Raw genomic sequence first — 25443 nt, forward strand, 5'->3', positions numbered from 1 at the left:
GGAACTTTTCATGGGGGGAAATAATTATTAATTTCATTAAAGAATCTAATCTGATCTAATTAATGATTAATGCACTGAATGTGGTGATCACTGCGTTACGTTCTTTGTATTTCACTCTTGTTAAAAATGTAACAAATGCCTCAGGCAGTGCATATTCACCTTGCCGGAAAGAAAACTGCATGAGGATCCTATTTGAATTCGGTGTCCCATGGAATACAGTTGAGACCAAAACAGACAAACTTGTCATACACTCCAAGATCTTTGATATTACCATATGGTAGCCCAGCTGCAGTCACCGACTAGATAGGACTGAGTGAGGCTAAATCAAAATATCCAAAATATTAGAAACAGTATTATATGGTGCAATTATAATCACAACTGACATTTGATCACATGTACTCAACAGGTGTACAGGTCTTGCTGTTTAATATAATATAGGGTCTAAGGTTGTGTGAAATGACATTGAATAAGCAGCAGGATTTGAATGTCATATTGAGCAATTCACAAAACCGCTGGGGTTCCATTAGACCTGCTGTAATTGCCAGGCCTTTCAGGGCAAATCAACCACTGTAGCATTTAACCTGCAATACCTGGTTAGCAGGTTACCATTTTGCTGTGTTTTTATGACACATAAAACCAAAACATTAATTGGATTGGAACCTCATTTGCTTGCATGGATGTACCTAATATGTGCCCATGAACACTTTTTCCTACTTTTCTAAAACATAACAGAATACCAAAAGAGTTCTGGAAAAAAAAAAATGTAATTGAATCCAAAGCCAAAGAAACAAACCAAAGCCCCCTTTGTCATGCGTTGTCATGGCAACGACTTATGTATTAAGTCATGCGTTACGGCCATGTAGTACAGGCATAATAAGCACTTTTCTGACGTCCTACTGACAGCACCGACTGCATGCACGATGAGCTGAAAAACATGTTTGAAATGCATCATGGGTACTAACACTGAATCGACGGACCGCATCTTCACTCAGCGTGTATGAGAGAATTTCTCTAAATAGCATTAAATCCCCTATGGAACAGGACACATTTGCATATTAATTAGAAGGGGGGAAAAATGCTTGCATAAACTAAGCTTTCATCTCCTAAAATCCGGATGAAAGGCACCCAGCGGGATGCCGTGACGTCTTATCGAGTGTCTGGGAAAATGTCCCAAAACTTCCAAAGGTACTCTTTCAGATGTTTCAAATTTAGGACTATATCTTTTTCTTATATATGTACATATGCTGTCACTGATAGTGTAATGGTACACTTGCCTGACTTACAATAGGTGCATGCGCTCAGTTCCCAACTAGTGACAATGGGGGTGCAAATGGGCGTCTGACTCCATACAATGGATATAAAAACTCTACAGACCCCGTTTCAAATGCATGGTTATTGTGCCCGAAGAAAATGAGGCCAAGATAAATCATTTTAAAAAAAATCTACCATTAACACAACCTACAACCTGTACTACCCGATTGAAAAACATGAAATAAACAACTGAGATAATATATTAGCACACTCTATTATAACTGGGGATGTGGAATCAACAAGTCACATTCAAAAATTAATAAAGTGCCACTGATTAACCCCAAATAAAGTTCAGATGTTCTAGTAGACTTTTCCTGACATTTTATTTTTAGATTTAAGAGAACGTAAATGGGTCCCAATACTGACCCAATGTGACCAGTTGTTTCTAATATATGTTTTGCCATGGAAAACTTATTTTTACACTTGTTTTACAATTAAAATTGCTTTCAAATGTGAATTACACACGGCTGACTGCTTTCAAGTTTGTACAATGTTATTGGTGATTAACTTGTTTTTTACATTTGCATGCCAATCAAGATCCATCCATCCATTCTCAACACCGCTGATCCTGTTCAGGCTGGAGCCTCTCCAGGCAAAAGGCCGACGACACCCTGAACTGGTTGCCAATCAGTCACAGGGCACATAGAGACGCGGAGAACCATTCGCACTCACATTCACACCGTCACTGAATGGGAACTGAAACCAACACTGCCTGCACCATCGTCAGGCGAATATAAAACTACACCCTCAGTGACCGACAATCAAGAACATTAAAATGTTAACACATTTTCTGCACAGTTAGCAATATTTCCTACGGGAAAAAATGTTTCAAAGTCCAAACAAATTAGTTTTGTCAGCTGTTTAATCCCTTTTGTAATGATAAGACCTCAAAATAACATTCGACTGCAAAGTAATTACATTGCTAATTATGTCTTGATGGAGCCGACCGTTGATGGTGCCATTTTAAAACAAATGGAAACCTGTTTAGTCTGAGTATATCCTACAAACTGCAAAAGTCAAATGATTACATTCATATACAGATTGGTCAAACCAAATTTGTATCAAAACGGTGACTTAATATCGACGTTTATGGTGATTTTCTGTTTTCTTCATGACTAAAATTTCAACACTCTTCGAAGACTGGTCAAACAAATCATATTAAGCTGACAAATGGGCCAGGGGAGCCTGTTAAGGCACGTTTTCATCCACCAATTTGCTCACTGAATTATTTAAAAACACAACAGGGTGAGAGAATGAAAGATTACTTTTGTTTCCACCGTGCCCCAAATTATAAAATAAAACACAAATTCTGTGACCCCTTCCCTGGTATGTTGACCTAGTAATGTTGATCTGGTCAGCAACATAAACAACAGTGAACCCTATCAGAAGAGCACTCGTGCCTAAATAGTTTTTTATTTTTATTTTTTTTACAGGTGCTAAGCCTACTCCTTTGTAATACTGTACTGCATACAATCCTGGGGAAAACATACATAGTTTTTCCATTTGTGTGTTGTGTGTGTGAATGTGTGTGCGTACGTGTATGAGTGTTTATTCTTGTGTGTATTATTTATTTTTGTATGTAGGTATTTTTATTTTGTATTAATTTGAATGTATTTACTCTTTGTTTATTTATTTTATCCTTATGTAATATTCTTATGTAAAGTTTGTGTGCCTTAATTAATTATGAAGCCAATTAATTACATAATTACATGTAATGTAAATCTAATGTGTTAAATTGTGGAATACAATTGATACAATGTATTATTATTATTAGGGCAGCACGCTCGACGACTGGTTAGAGCGTCTGCCTCACAGTTCTGAGGACCGGGGTTCAATCCGTAAGTGCGGATTGTTGTTTCTTTGTATGTGCCCTGCGATTGGCTGGCAACCAGTTCAGGGTGTACCCCGCCTTCTGCCCAATGATAGCTGGGATAGGCTCCAGCGCTCCCGCAACCCTTGCGAGGATAAGCGGCTCAGAAAATAGATGGATGGATGAGTATTATTATTATAAATTGAATTGAGCCTATTTATTACTATTTTCAATTATTTATTTACTGTCCAATGTACATAATATGGTATATGATAATACATTACATTAATTTGTTGTAGTTTATAATATTTTTATAAATAAGAAATAAATGAAACATAAAAAATGAACATTATATTATTTATTTAAGATAGTATCAGATTAGAGTTTAACATTTAATTAATTATAATACATGAATCCAATTTTAATTGGCTTTATATTTATTTAATTTTAGCACAGGAAAATGAGATGAGTGTGTTATGTAAGGATAAAATAATCAAAAATAATTAAAATAATTTAATCTATAATGATGATGATTTTTTGCAAATTATTATGTTTTAGGTTATATTTAACAACGTAATCAATTAATAGACCATTTAATAAATTATCTCATTAATTCAAATTGTAATTATCTTTTGAAATTGAGTTCATATTTAATTTTGGCACATTAAAAAAAACAGTAATCATAGGCCAAACCTTTCCCATTGCCTCATTGCTACTACATCCGCAATAATAAACATGTTGTTAAATGAGTAGATCTCATTTGTCATTAGTGTCCAAATATCATAGCGCCATCACTGAACAAAAGGAGCGACACACTCCAGGTGTTATCGGGACATGTGAATGCCGACTAATATCAGATACCTTTATTAAAACATGCGCAGGTGCCCAGTCTAGCACCTGTCTATTCAACAATCACACACTTCTTCATTAAATCTGCCTTTTTTCTGCCCTTCCTTTCCCCTGTCAGTCATATCTCAGCTTGGCAATAACTCAACAGAGGACATGAGTGATAGCAGCAGCACGCCGGCCCTTTTCAATTAGTTTGTGAGATGAAAAAACTATATAATCCTCATCCTTCATGCCAGGATGCTTTCACAGATTATAAATAGTATGTATTAATCATAAGAATTTATTAACAAGATGCATGCATATCACTGCCAGTCACTGGTTTGTGTGTGTGTGTGTGCATATGTGTGCGTGTGTGTGTGTGTAATGGCTGCTCATGCACCAGCGAGACAATTACGGATTGTACTGTGTGCTTACATTATTGCTCTCATTGTTGTCTTTTATTCCACACAGTAGGTGCAATATACTGTACATGTGTGTATAAATATAGGATCTGAAATTACATAAGTAAAAATTAAATAGTGAGCGTTGAGATACAAGTTTAATTTGTTCCATGACCACGCTCTGAACTCAAACCATTCGTTTCGCAAATCATCTTTTCCCATTGACGTGATGGGGAATGCCATTAATGTGTTCCATCCGTCCATCCATCCATCCATTTTCCGTACTGTTTATCTGCACAGAAGTCAATCCAGGCACGTGGAGAACATGCAAACTCCACACAGGCGAGGCCGGATTAGAACCCGGGTCCTCAGAACTGTGAGGCAGATGTGCTAACCAGTCATTCACCGCGCCGTGTTCCATCCCCCAGCCCCCAAAAATAAAATAATATAATGTGTTTTTTAATGAGACATAATACTGTTCTTTATAAAAACATACAGTAATTAATTAATTCAATAGAATTTAAAAATAATAATGTTTTTGAAGACGGTCACTATTTGCATTGAGTTGAGTTCACCATACAGCATTTGTATCTCAAGTTTGAACTTGCAAGTCAAAAAAATAAATAAATCAGCCAAATGATGGCTTGTGTCTTGAAAAACTCGAAAGTCGGGCCACTTCATGTCACAACTGTAGATACAATACCTGTTTTGATAACTTGACACAATGGAGAAAAAAAACTTCTCTGAACAAAGTAGTTGTGTTTTTTTTTTTTTTTTCATTGGAAACTAACAATGCATCTTTTTTGTGGGGGGGAGGGGGGGGGGCACGTTTAGCCAAAGCGACATGCATGGCAACGCTGAAATACAGGGAAACTGAATTGATGAGGTCTCGTTCCAACTCTTGCAAATGCAGCAGCGCAAGTCATTTTGTTTTTTATTTAAATATTTGCTCAAAACAGGTAATTTATTGGTTTAATGGGGGCAATCCATTTTCAAGAATAGTCACAATAATTCATTAAGAGACACGGTGTGGCGAATACACGCTCTCGGATTGAAAGTTAATGGGCCAGGTGGATGTGTGAAGACAGCCCAGCAGTCAAGACAGTTTAATTAATTAGCGTGCATACACATTTCTGCAGTCCTGCTCCTTCTCTGTCAAAAAAACTGCGGGGGGTGGGAGTGGGCATAACATGTTTGGTAGGAACATGTAACATTTACTCCGTTACATTTACTCAAGTAACATTTTGGATACATTTTACCTGTCAAAAGTAGTTTTAATGAAGCATACTTTTTTTTTTACTTTTACTTGAGTATTTATGTTAAGAATAAACCTTACTTTTACTCTGTTACAATAATCTACATGCCGTTCGCTACTTTCATTTATCAATAATTGCGTATGTGATCTATTTTTACCTGCGATTGGCTGGCGACCAGTTTAGGGTTTACCCCGCCTCTCGCCTGAAGATAGCTGGGAAAGGCTCCAGCGTGCCCGCGGGTGAGGATAAGCGGTACAGAATATAGATGGATGGACGGATGGATCTATGTTTAGTCGTCGCTCCAATACACCGTAATTACCACAGTGATGTTTGACTCAAGTTCACCAATCAAACGACAGAAGAAAGTCACATGCCCGCCCACAAAGTCTTTTATTGGGCTTTGCAGGCCAATCAACGTGAGTCGTGACAGCCGCGCACGACTCGTCTTTACATTACATTACAGACTACGAACAACAGCAGCTTGAATTTGCAGCATAATTTTGTCACTGCCCAAACTTTTATATTTCAGACCACTTCTAATTTGAGAAAACACCTTGTGGTAAATTGCAGATGTTTTTGCTGTTGTTAACTGTAAAACATGCATCTTGTTTTTTCCTTCTCTCTTTCTCTCTCTCTCTTTCTCTCTCTCTCTCTCTCTCTCTCTCTCTCTCACACACACACACACACACACACACACACACACACACGCACACACTTTATCAATAAGTCCGGTCAGCAAACAGCTTCTTCATTCAGTCATTTTAGTGGACAAAGCAAAGAATGTCTCTGTAAGGCCCTATGCATGTGTCGTTGTTCTTTTTCCACTTAAAAATTTAAATGGGGGCAAGTGTGTGTGGACTCCCACATGTGATCTGCTACTTCAGAACACAGCCACATCCCAGTTATAAGAGGGAGTGCATCCTTGTGCAACTTGATTTATTTTTATATATTTTATTTAAACTTTATTTAACCAGGTAAAAGACAGAACATCTCTTTTGCATTGGTGACCTGGCCATGAAGGCAGCAAATAAAAAATCAAAGTCAATCACATTCAAGTTTATTTCAGTTGTTTATTTTTACCTCCCCTCTCAAAAAGAGAGATTAAAAAATAAATCAGCGGTTACTCACTAGTTACTCAGTACTTGAATAGTTTTTTTTCTCCTTTTTCTCTAATAAGTACTTTCTTACTCTTAAGTAATTATTTGGAGGACTACTTTTCAATTTTACTTGAGTCATATTATTCTAAAGTAACAGTACTCTTACTTGAGTACAATATTTGGCTACTCGACCCACCTCTGGGCATTTCGCAGCATGTAATGTCTATGAATACTTGCGTGTCAGAGCAGAAGGATACCACTGTCACGCACTCCGTTGTAACAAAGGCTCTCAACACCCAATACTGCACAATCCAGACTATGTCACAATGCAAACGTATAGGCTTCAAAAAAAAAATTCAGGTTTTTCAGTTCCCACACGGAATACATGAGTTAAGGTGGGACAGGAAGTTTTACTGCCTCACAATACTCCATAATTAAATGCAGTGAGGCTCAGCCTCTGATGTCATGGATAGCAATTATTTTGGCAATACAGTATGTCCAAATTTTAAACACCATCACACGAACACAAACACAACTTCCAAATGCATTTAAGCAGTCTCTCCTGTGCTCTTCGGGTCCAGCCACAGGAATAACAAATGTGTTAGCTTGAAATGATACAAAGCTGAGGTTTGCTGGCATTCAGGCACTGACTCTCAAGCCAAACGTTTGAAAAGGGGATGGAAATTGAATAAGCAAAGTAGTAATGGTTTTAAAATGAAGTAGATGGAAGTTAACAACTGTACATGGCAGGAGTAAGGTTTTAAAATGAAGTCAATTTAAATTAAAACAGTACACTCTTATGAATGAGCTCTTGAGAACGAACTCAATTTTTGTCATTTTGTGATTTAAAGAGTTATGTCTAGGAATTTGTATTAGTCCGGTATTGCATTGATGAATCAGTAAAAACACTGAGTGCAACAATGGACTGGTCCCTGTATGTCAAAATTTACTCCGGTTTCCTTCCTCATCCCAAAAACATGCATGGTAGGTTAATTGCAGACTAAATTGTGAACGTGAGTGACAATGGGTGTTTGTTTATCAGTGCCCTGCGATTGGCTGGCGACCAGTTCAGGGTGCACCCCGCCTCTCGCCCAAAGTCAGCTGGGATAGGCTCCAAGCCCGCGACCCTAGTGAGGATAATGAACGGAAGGACGTTGTCGGGGATGACATCATCCCGTATAATGTGGTTTTACCGCCCCCACGTGTCAGAAATGGCACATTACGTGAATAAACACTGATGACGCCATTGGGACGACATGACAGGCTTGCATTCTTTAATGGCTGCTTTAATCTTTTTTAACACTTGATGGCAGCAGATACCCAAAATAAATACTATTAATAAGAATATTAATAATAATAATAATAACGTTTACACATCTTTTATGTAATAAATTAAACGGATTTATTTAGAAATAGCATTTTCAAACTGCATACTATTCAAGAATCAACTTGAAAAGGACAAGAAAAAAGTAATGAATACAGTGAATACAGTGTCAGATCAGGGAATGTGCATTTTGTTTGTAGTCCAGGTTGTATGATAAGCAGCGCATCACTGAAAAAATAATAATAATTGAGGACCGTAAAATTTTGAAAAGAAAAAAGAATATTATATAACTATTAAAAGTTATCAGAAATAAGACATAAAAAAGTCATAACAATAAAATATTTTGTTTTTCAATTACATAAGGAAAATGTAAATCTAACAATGAAAAAAAATTAGGTTAGAAAAAATACATTACAGCACAAGAAAAAAGTATATTTGTTAGTCATAATTTTGAGGGGAAAAAATAATTTCACATAGAAATGTTGCAAAATTATACAAACCCCAATTCCAATGAAGTTGAGTCGTTGTCTAAAACGTGAATTAAAAACAAAATAAAATGATTTGCAAATCCTTTTTTGACCTATATTCAATTGAATACACGACAAAGACATAATATTTCATGTTCAAACTGATGGCAGCATACTGTATGTTGCTCCAAAACATATATGAACAGGGATCCCGTTTGATGTGCATCTCACGTCTGAGACGCACAAAAATTAGCAGGGACAAATGAAGCATATTCATTCTGCCTCTGTCGACAAATGTTTTAAGAATCGCCCAACACGCCACGCCGCTCACGATGCAGCAAGCCGCTGGCAGAACAATGTTTTGCTCCGTAGATGCACACACCTGGTGCACTTAAAGGAAAGTTTACTGTTTATTACATTCGCTAGCCGGCAAGCTAATGAGCTAGCGAGGACTGGAGCTAAACAGCCCACTCGACCGCGGCGACATCGTTAAAACGTCAGTGCTCAGAGTTGTACAGGTATGCGTGTTCCCCACATTACACACACACACACACACACACACACACACACATGTACATTGGACAGTAAATAAATAATTGAAAATAGTAATAAATAGGCTCAATTCAATTTATAATAATAATACTCATCCATCCATCTATTTTCTGAGCCGCTTATCCTCACAAGGGTTGCGGGAGCAACACATGTTTTGGGATGTGGGAGGAAACCGGAGAAAACCCACGCAGGCACGGGGAGAACATGCAAACTCCACATAGGCGGGGCCGGGGATTGAACCCCGGTCCTCAGAACTGTGAGGCAGACGCTCTAACCAGTTGTCCACTGTGCCGCCCGTACCACTGTGCCGCCCGTAGAGTATTCAATTAGGTATAGGTTGAAAAGGATTTGGAAATCATAAATGTTTTCATTTAAGTTTTACACAACATCCCAATTGTGGATTTGGGTTATGTAATTTGTTTCTCTTAAAATAGTGACTTCCTTTATTGTGTTACCATGTGGCTCAGTCATTGCAATGACACCTTGCAAAACATCTAAATCTGAGTAAAATGGCTTGTGCATGTATGCTGATGCATGAGTGGACACCATTACATAATGAATATGCATATGGCCGAGCTCAAGTGTGTGTGGTTGTATGTGAGGTTAGTCAGACTCCGGATGAGTGCCTTGCCTACACAGACTCATACCGATGCTCCACAAAGACTGTGTGTGTGTGCCTCTCTCTCTCTCTCTCTCTCTCTCTCTCGCTCTCTCTCTCTCTCACTCCCTCTCCATCCCCACATTATATTCTCACAACAGCGACTCTACTGTGCGACAACACACACTCAAATCTAACTAATACACACAAACACAGTCCTGAAATGAGAGGCATATCACCATGGGTGGAATTACCGTGAGGCAAACACAGTGAAATGCCTCTTTGCACAAAATTGTCTGTGTAGTCTTTTCTGGTTTTCAGAAATTGCATTATTCTACACACGTTGGTACATAAATTGCCTTAATTAATTGGTCATGCCATTGTTTGTGTTGCAAAAAAAAAAAAAAGATATTTTACAAGGCTCAAACTCTCATAGTTTGCCAAACTGGAAGAGAGTACCGTATTTTCACAACCATAAAGCCACCGTATTAAAAGACGCAGTCTCAGTTATGGGGTCTATTTCTGTATTTAACACATACATAAGGCGCACCGTATTATTGGGCGCAGACATGGTAAAACATACGCTATCTTAAAACATACGGTAGCATGCATGCACGCTAAAACAATGTTTTTAAAAAGGCAGCGGGAGCAAAACTGAGTTCGGTTGTACTTTATTGAAGTATTTAACAATGTACACACGTTATTTTTTTATCAATCCTCATCCACAAATCCATCCGAGTCCTCATGTTCTGTATCCCAAATGAACAGCTGGGCAAGTTCTCCATCAAACACGGCAGGTTCCCTCTCGTCATTGTCGGAGTCAGTCTCGTTGCCGTGCGGCTCCTCAGAAATGATGCCGGCTTTTACGAAAGCGCGAACAACAGTGCAAGCAGACATGTTAGCCCGAGCATCCACAATCCATTCACAAATTGTGGCGTAACTCACCCGGCGTTGCCTCCTAGTCTTAGTAAAGCTGTGTTTGCCATCTGTCATCCATCGCTCCCACCCCGCTCGCAACTTCACTTTGAACGCCCTGTTTACACCGATGTCCAGCGGTTGGACTTCCTTCGTCAAGCCTCCCGGAATTATGGCAAGCTCCGAGTTATTGCACTCAGTCGAATGGTGACTGCAGAGACGCTTCTCCCGGCTGTTCTTTGCTCATTAATCCATTGCTCGCGTTGGTCTTCCAACTCGGGGCACCTCGCCTTGTTTCCGCGGAAACTCAGCTTTGTCTTCTTGACTTGGCGAAGCTCGTTTTCCTGCTTCCTCCACTTGCAAACCATGGATTCGTTAATCTTGAATTCTCTCGCGGCTACTCGATTCCCATGTTCCCCGCGTAACTGATAGCTTGCAGTTTAAACTGTGTTTCGTAAGCGTGTCTCTTCGTAGGTGCCATTTTCGGGGGTCCTTAGCCAAACCGATGTTGTTTTGCACAATGCACACCCCGGAACTATAGACCTACTGGGGGGATGCCTTTAGCGTCCTCATTCACGCGCACCCTTCCCCCTTTACGTCCGCATGCTGTCCTCAGTCACGTCCGCCTTTCCTCTATATAAGCAGCGTGTCGCCAGGAAATGCTCCCAGTCAGTCAAGCGGAGCGCTCATCAAAGTCACATGACAACATTTACAGATTTTGGAACTCGGTGCACACATAAGGCGCGCCGCATTATAAGGTGCCCCATCCATTTTGGAGAAAATTGAAGACTTTTAAGTTTGCCTGAGGGTTGTGAAAATACGGTAAACCCTAATATTTTCAAAGAATATGGCGACAGGGTGCTACAGGGCCCCCAATATATTGCATAAAAACTGATTAATCAAGTAGTCTTTTCTTCTTTTTGAATGTTTTAGTTTTAATTCACACGCTTAAAAACACATCAAAATGCTTATTCCATCATGTTCGTTTCGACTGCTTCCACTTCCCTTCTCATGCAATCGGCTACTCCATTTTCTTAGAGCGCATTTGCAGACTTAATTCAGGAAGGAGGCAGCAAAAAACAACTTGTTGGTGTAGTTTTGAGGAAAATGAAGTGGAGTTGCCGCAGTGGAGTGGAGAAGAGGAGAACACAAGAGGAACAGTTTCTCTCAAAACTACAAACGGTTTAAAACCTTTTTCTTGGTGACATCAATCTACACCAGCAAGAACAGGACAAGTTTGCCAGTAGCACTGCTGTCAGTGTCAGTCAAGACGGATGCAGTCGAGATGAAATGGAGAGTGACACAAAGTAATGCTTTTCATGAAGATGTGAGTATTAAAGTTTTTGAAATGGTAAACTATTTTAAATGTTGAATTATTTTCTTATCAATTACAGAAGCATAGAGATGATTCACTTGTTAGACAGTAATCCTTAAGAAGGATTTTAAGGTCTTTATCTATGAAGACCTTGTGCTGAGGTAAAAATAAAATTTGTCAGTGCAGAACATGGATGTGGAGGGGCCCCATGACTGGGTTTGCCTTAGGCCCCCAAATGACTCAATATGCCCCTGAGTCTAACTGTAGATGCTCTGCTGAAGTTCACAGTAGTTATCTAAAAACAGGCTTTTCTGGCAATTAGGCTTGTAATTTAGGTGGGAGACGGCTATTTTTACATTTTATGCCAGTGGATGTCATGTTCCTTGGTAGAAATATGCACTGTATGAAAAAAAAACAGCAAGAAAGAGGCACAATATACAGTCGCTGATTTGCAGCACTGTGTCTTTTTGTTTTGGATTCATGATGTAACAGAAGCCAAGAGTCAGTAGGAGGAAGAGTGTGTACTGCAACGTCGACACACACGTTCCTATGTTCAAACCGTGTTGAACATATGAAAAACACAGCCCTCCCATCTTAGATGCGCTCCTGTGTCTCCCATGACCTGAAAACTAATGCGTTCATATGGCCATGATGCCTTCTGCTACGCTTCTCCAGGAGGTGCAGTGAGGATTTCTTGCATGGGACGATATACTGTATAGGACTTATGAATAATACATAGGTTACATAGATTAGAGAAGCACTAAATATTTTGAAGTACAACCTGTATAATGAAAGTGTGCTAAGGAATAGTCGCAGCCCACGGTGAAAAGAGGGGGGGAAAGGAAAATAGAAGATGGAATATTGGCTATAGGAAAAAAAAAAAGTCAATTCAGATTTCTTTCTTGTAGGATTACGGATATTTTTCTCTATAAAATACAAGCTATTTTTGTAGGATGAATACATTTTTTCTTGAAAACATTTTCTATCGTAACACCGTCTTACATTGTAAAATTACACCAATTAAAAATATGATTTTCTGGGAAAAGTACAAATTGATTCTTAGAAAAATCCGACTTGGCCTCACCGAACTCTTCCCATAGTTTTTTTTTTTTTTTTTTTTTTGCTGAGGAGGGTCCGTCGGGTAGTCGAATCTCAGATCCAGGAGGAGCAGTGTGCTTTTCGTCCTGCTCGTGGAACAGTGGTCCAGCTCTACACCCTCAGCAGGGTCCTCGAGTGTGCATGGGAGTTCACCGAACCAGTGTGTGGACTTGGAGAAGGCGTTCGACGTGTCCCTCGGGTAGTCCTGTGGGGGGTGCTTCGGGAGTATGGGGTACCGAACCCCCTGATACGGGCTGTACGACCGGAGTCAGAGTTTGGTCCGCATATCCGGCAGTAAGTCGGACTCGTTTCCGGTGAGGGTTGGACTCCGCAAAGGTTGCCCTTTGTCACCGATGCTGTTCATAACGTTTATGGACAGAATTTCAAGGCGCAGTCGAGGCGTAGAGGGGGTCCGGTTTGGTGGCCTCAGTATTCCATCTCTGCTTTTTTCAGATGTGGTTCTGTTGGCTTCATCAACCCGTAATCTCCAACTCTCACTGGAGCACTTCACAGCCGAGTGTGAAGCGGCTGGGATGACAATCAGCACGTCAAAATCTGAGACCATGGTCCTCAGTCGGAAAAGGGTGGCGTGCCCTCTCCAGGTCAGGGATGAGATCCTGCCCCAAGTGGAGGAGTTCAAGTATCTTGGGCTCTTGTTCATGAGTGATGGAAGAATGGAACGGGAGATCGACCGGCGGATCGGTGCAGCGTCTGCAGTGATGAGGACTTTGTATCGGTCTGTTGTGGTAAAGAAGGAGCTAAGCCGAAAGGTGAAGCTCTCAATTTACCGGTCGATCTGCGTTCCTAGCCTCACCTATGGTCATGAGCTGTGGGTCATGACCGAAAGAACAAGATCCCGGCTACAAGCGGCCGAAATGAATTTCCTCCGCAGGGTGTCTTAGAGATAGGGTGAGAAGCTCGGTCATCCGGGAGGATCTCAGAGTAGAGCCGCTGTTTCTGCACAACGAGAGGAGCCAGATGAGGTGGCTGGGGCATCTGATCCGAATGCCTCCCGGACGCCTCCCTGGTGAGTCCCACCGGGAGGAGACCCCGGGGATGACCCAGGACACGCTGGAGAGACTACATCTTTCAGCTGGCCCGGGAACGCCTTGGGATCCCCTCGGAAGAGCTGGATGACGTGGCTGGGGAGAGGAAAGTCTGGGCGTCCCTGCTAAAGCTACTGCCCCCGCGACCCGACCTCGGATAAGCAGTATAAAATGGATGGATGAAAATTCCGACTTCATTCTGATGAGTTTTTCCTTGAAATAATTAATAATTTTCATAATTTTTCCTTGTAAGATTGACTTCCATCTCATAAAATGATAAGTATTACTTTGACTTTACTATTACTCTATGACAGACTTTTTATTGAAAACATACAACGTCTCGCAAAATAATGATTTTACTCTAGGAAGATTGTGGCTTTTTCTTGAAAAAATATTTTATTCTTGTTATTTTCAAATCTTTTTACTTAAATTCACAGTTGGATTGTTGTACCGTAATCAAATTACTATTTTATTCTTGTTCTTTCATTACATCTTCATTCTCCTAAAATGATGTATGTATATATTGTTTTTCCTTTAAAGCTTTAATTTGTGTTTGTCAATTTAACAACATATTGTATTAACATACAGTAAACACTTGAAAGAATGAACACATTAAGCTTCTCATTCTCTATCTTTTGTAGTTCGATGTTTCAGCACAAAATGAATATTGGTACGTATAAATAAAACGCTAACAAGGTGACCTGAAATTGAAAACAAACAACATCGTGTGCTCTGCAGCTTCGGTGCACACCGAATAAAACAGTACTGTAGGCTATATTTGGAGGCCATTTATGAGTCATCATCCTGCCTCTTACCTTTCCCACCTATTATTCAAATAACATTGGTCAAATCACTACGCATTTTGCCCCAAATTCACCAAGCCACGACGGACACCACCCTGCAGCATTTTCACTTTGAAACAATTTAAAAAAAAAAGGAAATTGCTGTGAGATGGTAGGACCGCGTGCAGAAGATTTCCCTGTGATATCTTTTCAGTCGATTTACAGGTGTTGGCTTTCATTAAATTTTGGCTCATTGCTTCTCTCTCCTGACCAAAAGCACAGACCAAAAGCAAACTGCACCGTCGCAAAAGCCACATGCTACAGAAGTTCCCTGCTGAACAAATAAACATCATCATCTTCCCTTGCACCACTGACTGCGCTGCACTGGGAACTGATGTCAGCCATTGGGACCGTAACTAAAACCCAAGTTGTATACTGTTTTTTTTACATTTCACATTATTTTCCTGATTTTCAGAACAGAAACGCAAAGGAGGTAAAGGCAAACTGTGAATTTTCTGCCTTCATTTATAGTATAGTATACTAAAATAAAAATAAAATAAAATATCCATGTTAACTGGGAAGGCTGGCAGTGAATGAGTTAAAAACCAGGCAGATCATTGCAGTGGTCATTATGTAGGATCTCCATGTGAAAGAGCCAATAGAGCGAAAAAATACCAGCACTAACTTTTAATGTGAAGTCATTAGAAGTTGAATGACTTGCATTGGCTTGTATGTCTGCATTCATGATGAGCCTACATCTGTAGTGAGTACCACAATTACAGTCAGGACATCGAGGTTGCATCCTCTATATATCTTTTATATGTTTTAACAAACTCAGCCATTTGGTTTTTGACAGCTCAAGTGGTTTATTTTTTCACATGAACCTATGGGGGTCTGCTGCCAACAGATTCAGTACTCTAAACTGTGACAGTTCATTCATTCATTCATCTTCCGTACCACTTATCCTCACTAGGGTTGCGGGCGTGCTGAAGCCTATCCCAGCTGTCTCTGGGCGAGAGACGGGGTAAACCCTGAACTGGTCGCCAGCCAATCGCAGGGCACATAGAAACAAATAACGATTCGCACTCACATTACTGTGACAATTATTTACTGTATATACAATGCAGAGGAGGAATGAAGTGTGTAAATAGAGTGTAAATAAGGTATATGAGGTCCAAGTGGCTAGTCTGCATTGGAAGCAGGGAAGTGCAGTACCAGTGGATAGATGTATTTTATATTTAATACAGAGCAGTGAGCTGGTATAATAGTGCTGAATTGCGCATCATTTCCTTGCATCTCCCTCTGACTTCCTGTTCTGGTCTGCTCAGGTTTGTCATGTAAATATGCAAGTGGGTCTAGCTCCATATGCAAATTTTTCAGATGGTCTATTGTACATGAGGCAGTTCTGACTGACCCAACACAGTTTATTGTCCTTTCTCCCCTCTAATACAGGCCATGCCCCAATTATTCGTCATCAATGCTGTCTTCTTGAATAATAATAATAATAACAATAATAATAATGATCAGTACTCAAATGTAAATACAGTACCTGCACCGCCCTTGGTCTAAAAAAAAAAAAAAAGTGGAATTGATAATAGTTGGAAAAAGTTTTACAAATTGTCATCCTCCAAAAACGTAAGCAAGCATTATAGAAACAATTATGGATTGGTCGTTTACTATTACGGAAGCGTATTGCATTCACTTGGATAAAAAAAAAAAAATAATAATTAATTTGTCGGAAATAATTTGTCCGAAAAAGAGAAAAAAAATAGTCAGAAAAACAGGTGGAAAGAAATTGTCAGAAAAACAGAAAAAAAATACTAAAAAAAAACAAAGCCCTCAAAAAATTACTCAGAAAAACAGGAGTTTTATCACTTATCCAAGTGAATGCAATACGCTTCCGTAGAAAATAAAAGTCCAAAAAAAATATACATTTCATTTTGTAGAGACTTTGGAACAAATAAAACGTGATACTCCACGCAATTGAATATAACTAGTGGAGGGAATAAATATCAGAGGTTGGTCAGTTTATGACATATAAAACGCAACTGAGAATACATTACCTTGCATGCTTCTCTTATAGGGTTCGCCACGGATCCTTTTTTTCGTCAATGTCAAAGGCGCACTAGTTAACGGGAGGTGCATCGTCCCTCCCGTGCGCATTGATTCGGGAGTGTAAGCAGGCTCGGCTTGTCAGTCACACTTTGAACGGTGCTGTGGCGCTCATCAGCATCACTAGAACCACCAGCACAAGCGGCTCGCCCTCCTCCGACTGACCGCTGAAGGAGCCACACGGAGCGATTCAATCTTAGGATGAACGCTTGCTGAGGAGCAGCCACAAAGCCGAGGGCGACACAAACACTCGCCGGTGGGGGCGAAGAGGAGAGCGAGGCGACGAGCCCTTTCGCCGTTCGAGAGCTCGCATCAAGTGGAGGAGGTGGGAGGACTTTGCCATGGTCCGATTCGGGGACATCGTGGTAGTCCTGCTTCTTGTGGACTGTGCGGGTAAGACACTATTATTAACTATCTCTAAAGTGTGCTAATATCCTTAAAACAGTGGTAGAAGAGGCCAGGATGGTTGGTCGCATCCTCGGGTCTTTCCATCTTCTCGTCTCCCTCCGCCCCCCCAAGGCGCCCTGTCAGGCAGGTGCTGCGGCTAATCCTAATTAGCTTACTCCGCGCCCTATTTCTTGTCTCTTGTCCACCCTGGACGACATAATACTAACTCACACTCTTTTTTTTTCGTACGCTGACTTTGCATTACAATCACAATGCGATGGCAGGGGGGGAGCGACCTCATAGGTTAGTGTGGGGTGGGGGGTAATGTGTGGGGTAATGTGTCAAGGGGATTTATTTTGGCCTTCATCCACTGCTGTGTTGTTGTTGTTGTCCACTGCTCTTGTGTGGGACCTGTTTGTTATGGATGGGTGATGCTGGGCTCCCTCTTAAGCACAGTGTGTATGTGTATGTGAATGTGTGTGTGTGTGTGTGTGTGTAACTGGGCGATACAAAGTAATGCACCTGTTATTGTGTACAGCAGGTGCAGTGAGGAGAGGTTTAGGGGGGTAGCCCTTGGCAGGCGATGCTGAGCTGCATGGAGCCCATCAAATGTCTGTCAGGGAAAGAACAGCTTCATTTGTTCCCTCTCAAGCACACTGATGCATACCCACACGACCATACACATACACACAGCAACTCCTACTCTGAATCATCTGTTATGTAAGCTGATTCCCCGATAAAGGCTTTGAAATGAGATCCTCTAAGTTGGTGAAATGTGTCGTTACGTAAGCGCAATTGTGGTGGTGGGGGGGGCTTTGTCAGATTACATTTGTGATAACCTCATCACGGACATTGAAGTAAATAATTAAAGAGTTGACGTGAGGGTTGATGCGTGGTTTCGAGTGGTGCACGGTTTGGTGTGGGATAGCCGTTTTATCCGTCTTGCGGAGTGGGAGTGGGGGTGGGGGGTGTTCCTCAGGCGGTGAAATGCTGAGGGAGTGAATCCTGGTCATAGCGCCTCCTCGCGTGTTTACAGACGTTTGCGAGAAGAGCGTCACGACTGTGCTTTGTTGATCAAGAGCCTTTCTGCTTTTTGTGAGAAACCACCCAGCCGGCGTGCCGGACCGGCTAGTGTGACGACAATTCATCACTGGAGCAAATGACACTTACTTATGGATGCAACATGTCAAATGGTGCGAGTGTTAAGAGGAAAACCTTCAGTTTGAAAGATCTAGTTTTGATTTGGACATATGTGCAGGCATGTGCACAGATATACAGTATTTAGGGCATGTGTTTAAGCCTAAAAAGGGCACCCATTGCCAAGATTATTAATACAATCAAGAAAAAACTATTGTATGGATTATGTATTTTTACAGTGCCCTGTTAAGTCTTGGCCCCTTTCTCAAATTCCTATATTTTTGCATAGTTTCCCCACTATGTTTAAAAACTCATTCACTGCCAGCTTTCCCCGTTAACATGGATATTTGACTTCTAAAGCCGTCAATGGCAGCCGTTTCCTGAGCAGGGAATCCCAAGACTGCCAGAGCAAAGAGAAGGTTGACAGATGTAGTGAGGGAAGACGTGAGGGAAGTTGGTGTTAGAGAGGAGGATGCAGGAGATAGGCTTACATGGAAAAGGATGATAAAGGATGATGGAGGAAGATAAGAAGGGTTATTAAAAACACATGGAGAAAACACGATAAATCGATCAATGAATTTTAAAAATACTACTGATCGGATTGTTCTGAACTCCTGTTTCTCCTGTCAGTGTCATCGTGAGCAGTTTCCATAGTGTGTATGTATAGTTCAATTTATATCCAGTGTTGCCACAGTTACTTTGAAAGAGTAACTTTGGTACTTTACTGAATACTTGATCTTAAAAGTAACTAAGTTACTTTATTGATTCATTGATTTCAAAAGTAAGATAAGTAATAAAGATAAGTTAGATTACAAGTAACTTTTGTAGTTACTTCCAGCAGCTGCCGAGTGGCAGTAATATCACTTATCCAGTAATCCACTGTACCCATTACTTGGTAATACACGCCATACACGTTACGGAATGACGTCAACATGAACCAATAACTTAAATATTAGTGTGTAGCTTGAAGCCACATTAAATGACCTACTTAGCGCAGACTTGACCTACCAAATAAATATTTAAACATGTAAATGAGCGCACCATTCTCAAGTACACTTGAATACAGACTCTGGCAGAAATACAGAGTTGGGAGGGTTACTTGAAAAATCAATTCCGATACAGTTACCTATTAATAAAATGTAGTTAGTAACGTAATTCAAGTACCATAATATTAAAGTGATATACCTTGATTACTTTCAATAACCTTTGCGTTACTCAAAATACCAAATATGCTAACGAAGACAAAATAAATGAAACATAAATCCAAACTCATATATTTATATCTATTTGTCTGATCTTATATTTAAAATGCAGAGTTTTGGACGAAGCCGGAGCACCTAGAATCCAAAACCTCAGAACTGTGAGGTAGACATGCTAACCACTTGTTTACTGTGCTGCAGGGATGGATGGATGGATAGATAGATGGATCTATAGATGAATAAACAGACTGTAGCAACCCAAGCATATTAGATGTTGGGCTTGGGGGAAACAGACATCACTGCACAATTTTTATGTTGTTGTTTTAAAAGGGTGATTTCGGCCAACAGTACTCATTTTGTTTGCATTATAGAGTTTGTTGATAGCTTTTCCTGATCCCGTCCTCCATCAACACACGAGCACGCACACACAGACACACGCAAACACACACACAACCACAGACACCCAAACACACTTGCGCCCACCAACGTAATTTTGATACAAACAGCGAGTTCCCGGTGACAAGTTCAGCAGCTGTTTCACTAGCAAAGCTGTGGGTGATTGACGGGGGTGAAGCACCTACGTGAACATCAGCTGTGTGGCGCTTTAATCCAGTTTGCGAGCTCCACCGGAGCAGTCCGGACTCCAGATGACATTGAAAGCTCTCAGTTTTCTTGGTATATAGTATTTAAGGTAAATATTGTAAGTCCTTCAGTAAGTCAGTCCTTACCTCCATGACACTTTCTGACAGTGCATTTCAGTCTGAATAATTAACCCACAATGCGGTTAACGGCAACAAACCTCTATTCTTAATGTGTCAATAAAAAAGTACCGGATGTTCACGACCATAAGGCGCACTTAAAAGTCTTAAATTTTCTCCAAAATGGATGGGGCGCCTTATAATGTGGCGCACCTTATGTGTGCACCGAGTTCCAAAATCTGTAAATGTTGTGTGACTTTGATGAGCGGTCCGCTTGACAGAGTGGGAGCATTTCCTGGCGACACGCTGCTTATATAGAGGAAAGGCGGACATGACTGAGGATAGCATACGGACGTTAAAGGGGGAAGGGTGCGCATGAAGGAGGAGATAAAAGCACGCCCCCAGTACGTATATATTGCATTGTGCAAAACAACATAGGTTTGGCTAAGGACCCCCAAAAATGGCACCTATGAAGAGACACGCTTACGAAGCACAGTTTAAACTGCAAGCTATCACTTACGCGGAGGAACATGGGAATCGAGCAGCCGCGAGAGAATTCAAGGTCAACAAATCCATGGTTCGCAAGTGGAGGAAGCAGGAAAACGAACTTCGCCAAAGTCAAGAAGATGAAGCTGAGTTTCCGCCGAAACAGGGTGAGGTGGCCCGAGTTGGAAGACCAACTCGAAGCGTCTCTACAGTCACCATTCGACTGAGGGCAATAACGCTTGCAGAAGAAATGAAAATTGAACATTTTCAAGGAGGTCCGTCTTGGTGTTTTTGTTTTATGAAACAGCGCCATCTATCCATCCGGGCAAGGACTACCGTGGCACAGCAAATTTCGGCGGATTACAAGGAAAAAGCTGGCCATCATCCCCTCCTACTGCAGTAAAAAGATTGCCGACAAATACATCCAGCCCAACTACATCACCAACATGGACGAAGTGCCGCTCACCTTCGACATCCCGGTGAAGCACACCGTAGAGAAGAAGGGGACCAGCACGGTAGCGATACGCACAACGGGGCACGAGAAGTCGGCTTTTACTGTTGTGCTTGGTTGCCATGGTAATGGACAGAAACTGCCACCTATGGTGATTTTTAAGAAGACGAAGCTGCCGAAAGAAAAGTTTCCAGCCGAAGTCATCGTTAAGGCCAATCAAAAGGGCTGGATGGACGAGGAGAAAATGAGAGAGTGGCTGAGTGGGGTGTACGTAAAGAGACCGGATGTTTTTTTCCATGCGTCACTGTCCCTGTTGATCTGTGAATCCATGCGCGCCCATCTCACAGCCTCTGTGAAAAAGCAAGTGCAGCAAATGAACTCGGAGCTTGCCATCATTCCGGGAGGCTTGACGAAGGAACTCCAACCGCTGACATCGGTGTAAACAGGGCATTCAAAGTGAAGTTGCGAGCGGTGTGGGAGCGATGGATGACAGATGGCGAACACAGCTTTACTAAGACAAGGAGGCAACGCCGGGCGAGTTACACCACCATATGTGAATGGATTGTGGATGCCTGGGCTAAGGTATCTGCTTTGACTGTTGTCCGAGCTTTCGGGAAAGCCGGCATCATTGCTGAACAGCCCGCGTCAACGAGACTGACTCCGACGAGTACGAGAGGGAACCCGGCATGTTTGATGGAGAACTCGCCCAGCTGTTCATTTCGGATACAGAAGATGAGGACTTTGATGGATTTGTGGATGAGGATTGATAAAAAAATAACGTGAGAACATTGTTAAATACTTCAATAAAGTACCACCGAACTTAGTTTTGCTCCCGCTGCCTTTTTAAAAACAGACGCTAGCATGCACGCTAGCATGCACGCTAGCGTATGTTTTACCATGCCTGCGCCCAATAATACGTCACGCCTTACGTATGTGTTAAATACAGAAATAGACCCCGTAACTGAGACTGAGACTTTTAATACAGTGCGCCTTATGGTCGTGAAAATACGGTGACACCAATCAAATACAGTTTTTACTGGGGAAAATAACAAAAATAGTGTGGTGACATGAAGCTGTGCATTTCTTTGCACTTTTATATTTATTGCACCTTCACTGTGGATTGTATGATAAAGTATGACCTCCCAGTCATTTCCTCAATACATTGGAAAGGAAGTGGCGTGCCTATCTGATAAAAAATGCTATTGGACAGAGAGACTGCTTATTTAAGTCATCATAAACCAATGATTGCTTGTTCAGAGTCATAGTCAACTATAGCAACTATCATTGGTTTGATGACGTAACTATCATCTGACTACTTAACACGATACAGTAACGCATTACAATGCTCTTTACTCAAAATAGCGGCCATTTTGGAGTAACACATTAGTTTTTAATACCTTTGTACTTTGTAATGCATTACTGGCATCACTGTTTATATCTGACTTCATGTTCTTCTTATCGCACACTAGTTGAGAGTAAATAAACACCGCCTTTTGCTGGTTGCAGTCAAGCAGTACACTGTATGTACTACTGTATGTCTCAGTTGCTTCAAGACACAATTCAGCAACAATAAATTCTGCACAATCGACCAAGTACCTAACATGATCCAATTAATCTATTATTATGCATTTCATTAGTAACCACTTAACAAACACAATATGGGTGACATATATATATATTGGTTGCTGTTAAACTGCTAAATTCGTCAACAGGGAAATTCAGTGTTTTTAATTCAAGTCACACCAATTACTATGTGGCTAGTTCTAGTTGAACATGTTAAATTGGGCATGACAATGAAAAAGAAAAAGTAAGCTCTACAAGTCGACATATGTCCCTCTTGTTGCAGGCTCACTTGTTTACAGTCGGATTGTATCTCCTAGTCCATGTTACATCATCGTGATGATGACACAGCCTCGTTCCACGCTGCTCCATGCCCAGCAAAAGATGGACGCGTGGCTGTCTTCAAAGGCTGCACGCTTCCTTATGTCCAGCTCAACTCTGGTAAAAAGCAGTGGCCCCAAGTTTACTTTGCATTAGAGCAGACAAACGTTTCACTCAGAATACAAGTGGCCTCTTCACTCATGCAGTGCACTATAATTATCCTCTATTATTTATGCTAAATAAACCTACAATGGAAAACAAAAGCATTGGTTTTACAATGTGAATGAATTCCCTATTGAAATCAGAAATCTTTTGGGCTTTTGCAAATATTTCATATTCAAACAAGCCTTTGGGCAGTGTCTAACTTTATTATGCAAAACCATAGAAAAATACACTTGTACCTTCTATTAGGAGAAGCCAGAATTGCAGGTAAAATGTAAGACATAGTTTATAGTTTGCCTAATTTTTTTGCTCATATTTTTTGTGGGATTATTTAACCAGATTTAAATTGAATCACATGTCCCCTTAAATGTGCTACCATCCATTGTAAAAATCCACCATATCACACTCACACTATTTATAAACATCTCATTTGTTTTAAAGGAGTATCAGTGAGAATAAGAGATCCAAGCCACAGAGGCAGTGATTTCATTCTCGTCAGGACGACTTGACTTGGTGGTGACGGGGAGTGGATCAGACATATCCAGGTCTTAAGAGCGTTGAAAGGAGAAGCGCTACCTCAGGACAAAAAAAAGATGACATTACACGTTCATGTGACCTAGTGAGGCAGCACTGCAGGAGGTGTATATACACTTTTGCTTAAAGTGAACTCCGATTGTAATGACATGTTTGGTATATATGATCTCTTTTGACTTGAGTAATATAACAATAAGATTCAACTTTCAATAATCATTTCTAGGCTTTACAAGAGCAGGATTTTTGGGGCCGATCAGCGAGTTTAAAAACCCCGCCTCCTGCCCGATGACAGCTGGGATAGGCTCCAGCACGCCCGCCACCCCAGTGAGGAGAAGCGGCTCAGAAAATGGATGGATGGATGGAAGTACGTGAACATACCTCAACCAAGCCTTAAACGAACGTCCTCTCCTGTCCTGCGCACCGGTGACCACCAACACACGTTTCCCCCATTTTGTCCTCATAATATAGTCGGCGCGATCCACTCTTGTTGTTGTCGCCACGGTAACGAGTGTATCCGGTCGCATTTGAGTTGACAAGATAAAGTCCGATGATCGTAAAAAACGGGATGCGGTGGTATCAAATTTACAAGATTTTATTGCAGTAGTCTGAAAGAGCAAATTTGTCTTGTAGTCTGATCCGGTCAGCATTACGTGTTGTCTGTCTCAGACAACATCTGTTGTCTGTTCCACACCGCCGACATGTTTTTTATTTTTGTTTTAAAATAATTTTATTGGCCGTCAGATATTTATTGGACTATGCCAAAAGAGACGCGACATGGCTAAAAATAAACTAGCTTTTGGATTAATATATACTGTCCACACTGGCGATGCGGAATAAATGTCTTTTGCAGAGCCGATCAATGACGTCATTGATTGGATCAGCGAATTATGACATTAAAGCCGATCAGCCATTCAGCATAAAATGCTAATTATTGGCCGATACCGATAAGGCCGATAGAATCGATGTAAAGTCTAATAATTTCCAGATTTATATATTTTTACAAAACCTAATTTCAACATAGGCCGCCATTATTTTTTTGTCACAGTGCATTCTGGGTAGTGACGTCAAATGGGGATGTGCCCGTGTTTTTAGCAGTAGTTACAGTAGCAGCCCCTGGCAGCGATGAACGCTGTTCAGCCATTTCAGTTCGAGCCAGAGTGTGATCAGGGAAATGAGGAGAGAGAGAGAGAGAGAGAGAGAGACAGGAAGAAACAAGAAATGAGGACTCGAGTTGGTCATTTTCAGTGGTGTATTTGTAGCTACTGCTAAAGTGTGCTGATCAAAGTACCTGGCCAGCACCTCCTGTCTTTCGTGTCTTTTTGCTCGGCTTTCGCTAGGCTCGTTGTGAGGAAAGAATAAAAAGAAAGAATCTAGGCTGAAGTGACGAGAACACAGCCGCAGATCTTTCGGCAGCTCAACTCTGCCGACCACATCCTCCCACCGTTTCCTCAACTTTATCTCTTTGGGAACGCTATGAATGCTTTCCTGCTTTTTTGTATTCCGTCCTGATTGGAAATTGCACCCAAAAGCTGCGCAGTATGACATTTTTATCTCTTTTTGCTGACGATAAAAGTTTTTCGCAAGTGGCTAGCTTAG

At 41.0% G+C, this 25443-nt stretch overlaps 2 protein-coding genes across 9 annotated transcripts in view; one reads left to right on the top strand and one right to left on the bottom strand.

Moving 5' to 3' along the window:
- cadm1b (cell adhesion molecule 1b) overlaps positions 1–16911 on the bottom strand; it is a 254336-nt gene extending 237425 nt beyond the window's left edge. Inside the window, exon 1 of the mRNA XM_061681795.1 lies at positions 16864–16911. The gene's annotated coding sequence lies outside the window, so the exon portion shown is untranslated. The remainder of the gene's footprint in view (positions 1–16863) is intronic.
- Positions 16912–17012: 101 nt separating this feature from the next.
- The window catches only part of ncam1b (neural cell adhesion molecule 1b), a 116141-nt gene continuing 107710 nt past the window's right edge, over positions 17013–25443 (top strand). For all 8 annotated transcript variants that reach the window (XM_061682678.1, XM_061682683.1, XM_061682679.1 and 5 more), the window contains exon 1: positions 17013–17305. In XM_061682678.1, coding sequence (XP_061538662.1) covers positions 17254–17305 — 52 coding nt within the window. In that variant the 5' untranslated portion in view covers positions 17013–17253. The remainder of the gene's footprint in view (positions 17306–25443) is intronic.

Source organism: Phycodurus eques, chromosome 7 (assembly GCF_024500275.1).
Source record: "Phycodurus eques isolate BA_2022a chromosome 7, UOR_Pequ_1.1, whole genome shotgun sequence".
NCBI classification, from domain to species: domain Eukaryota; kingdom Metazoa; phylum Chordata; class Actinopteri; order Syngnathiformes; family Syngnathidae; genus Phycodurus; species Phycodurus eques.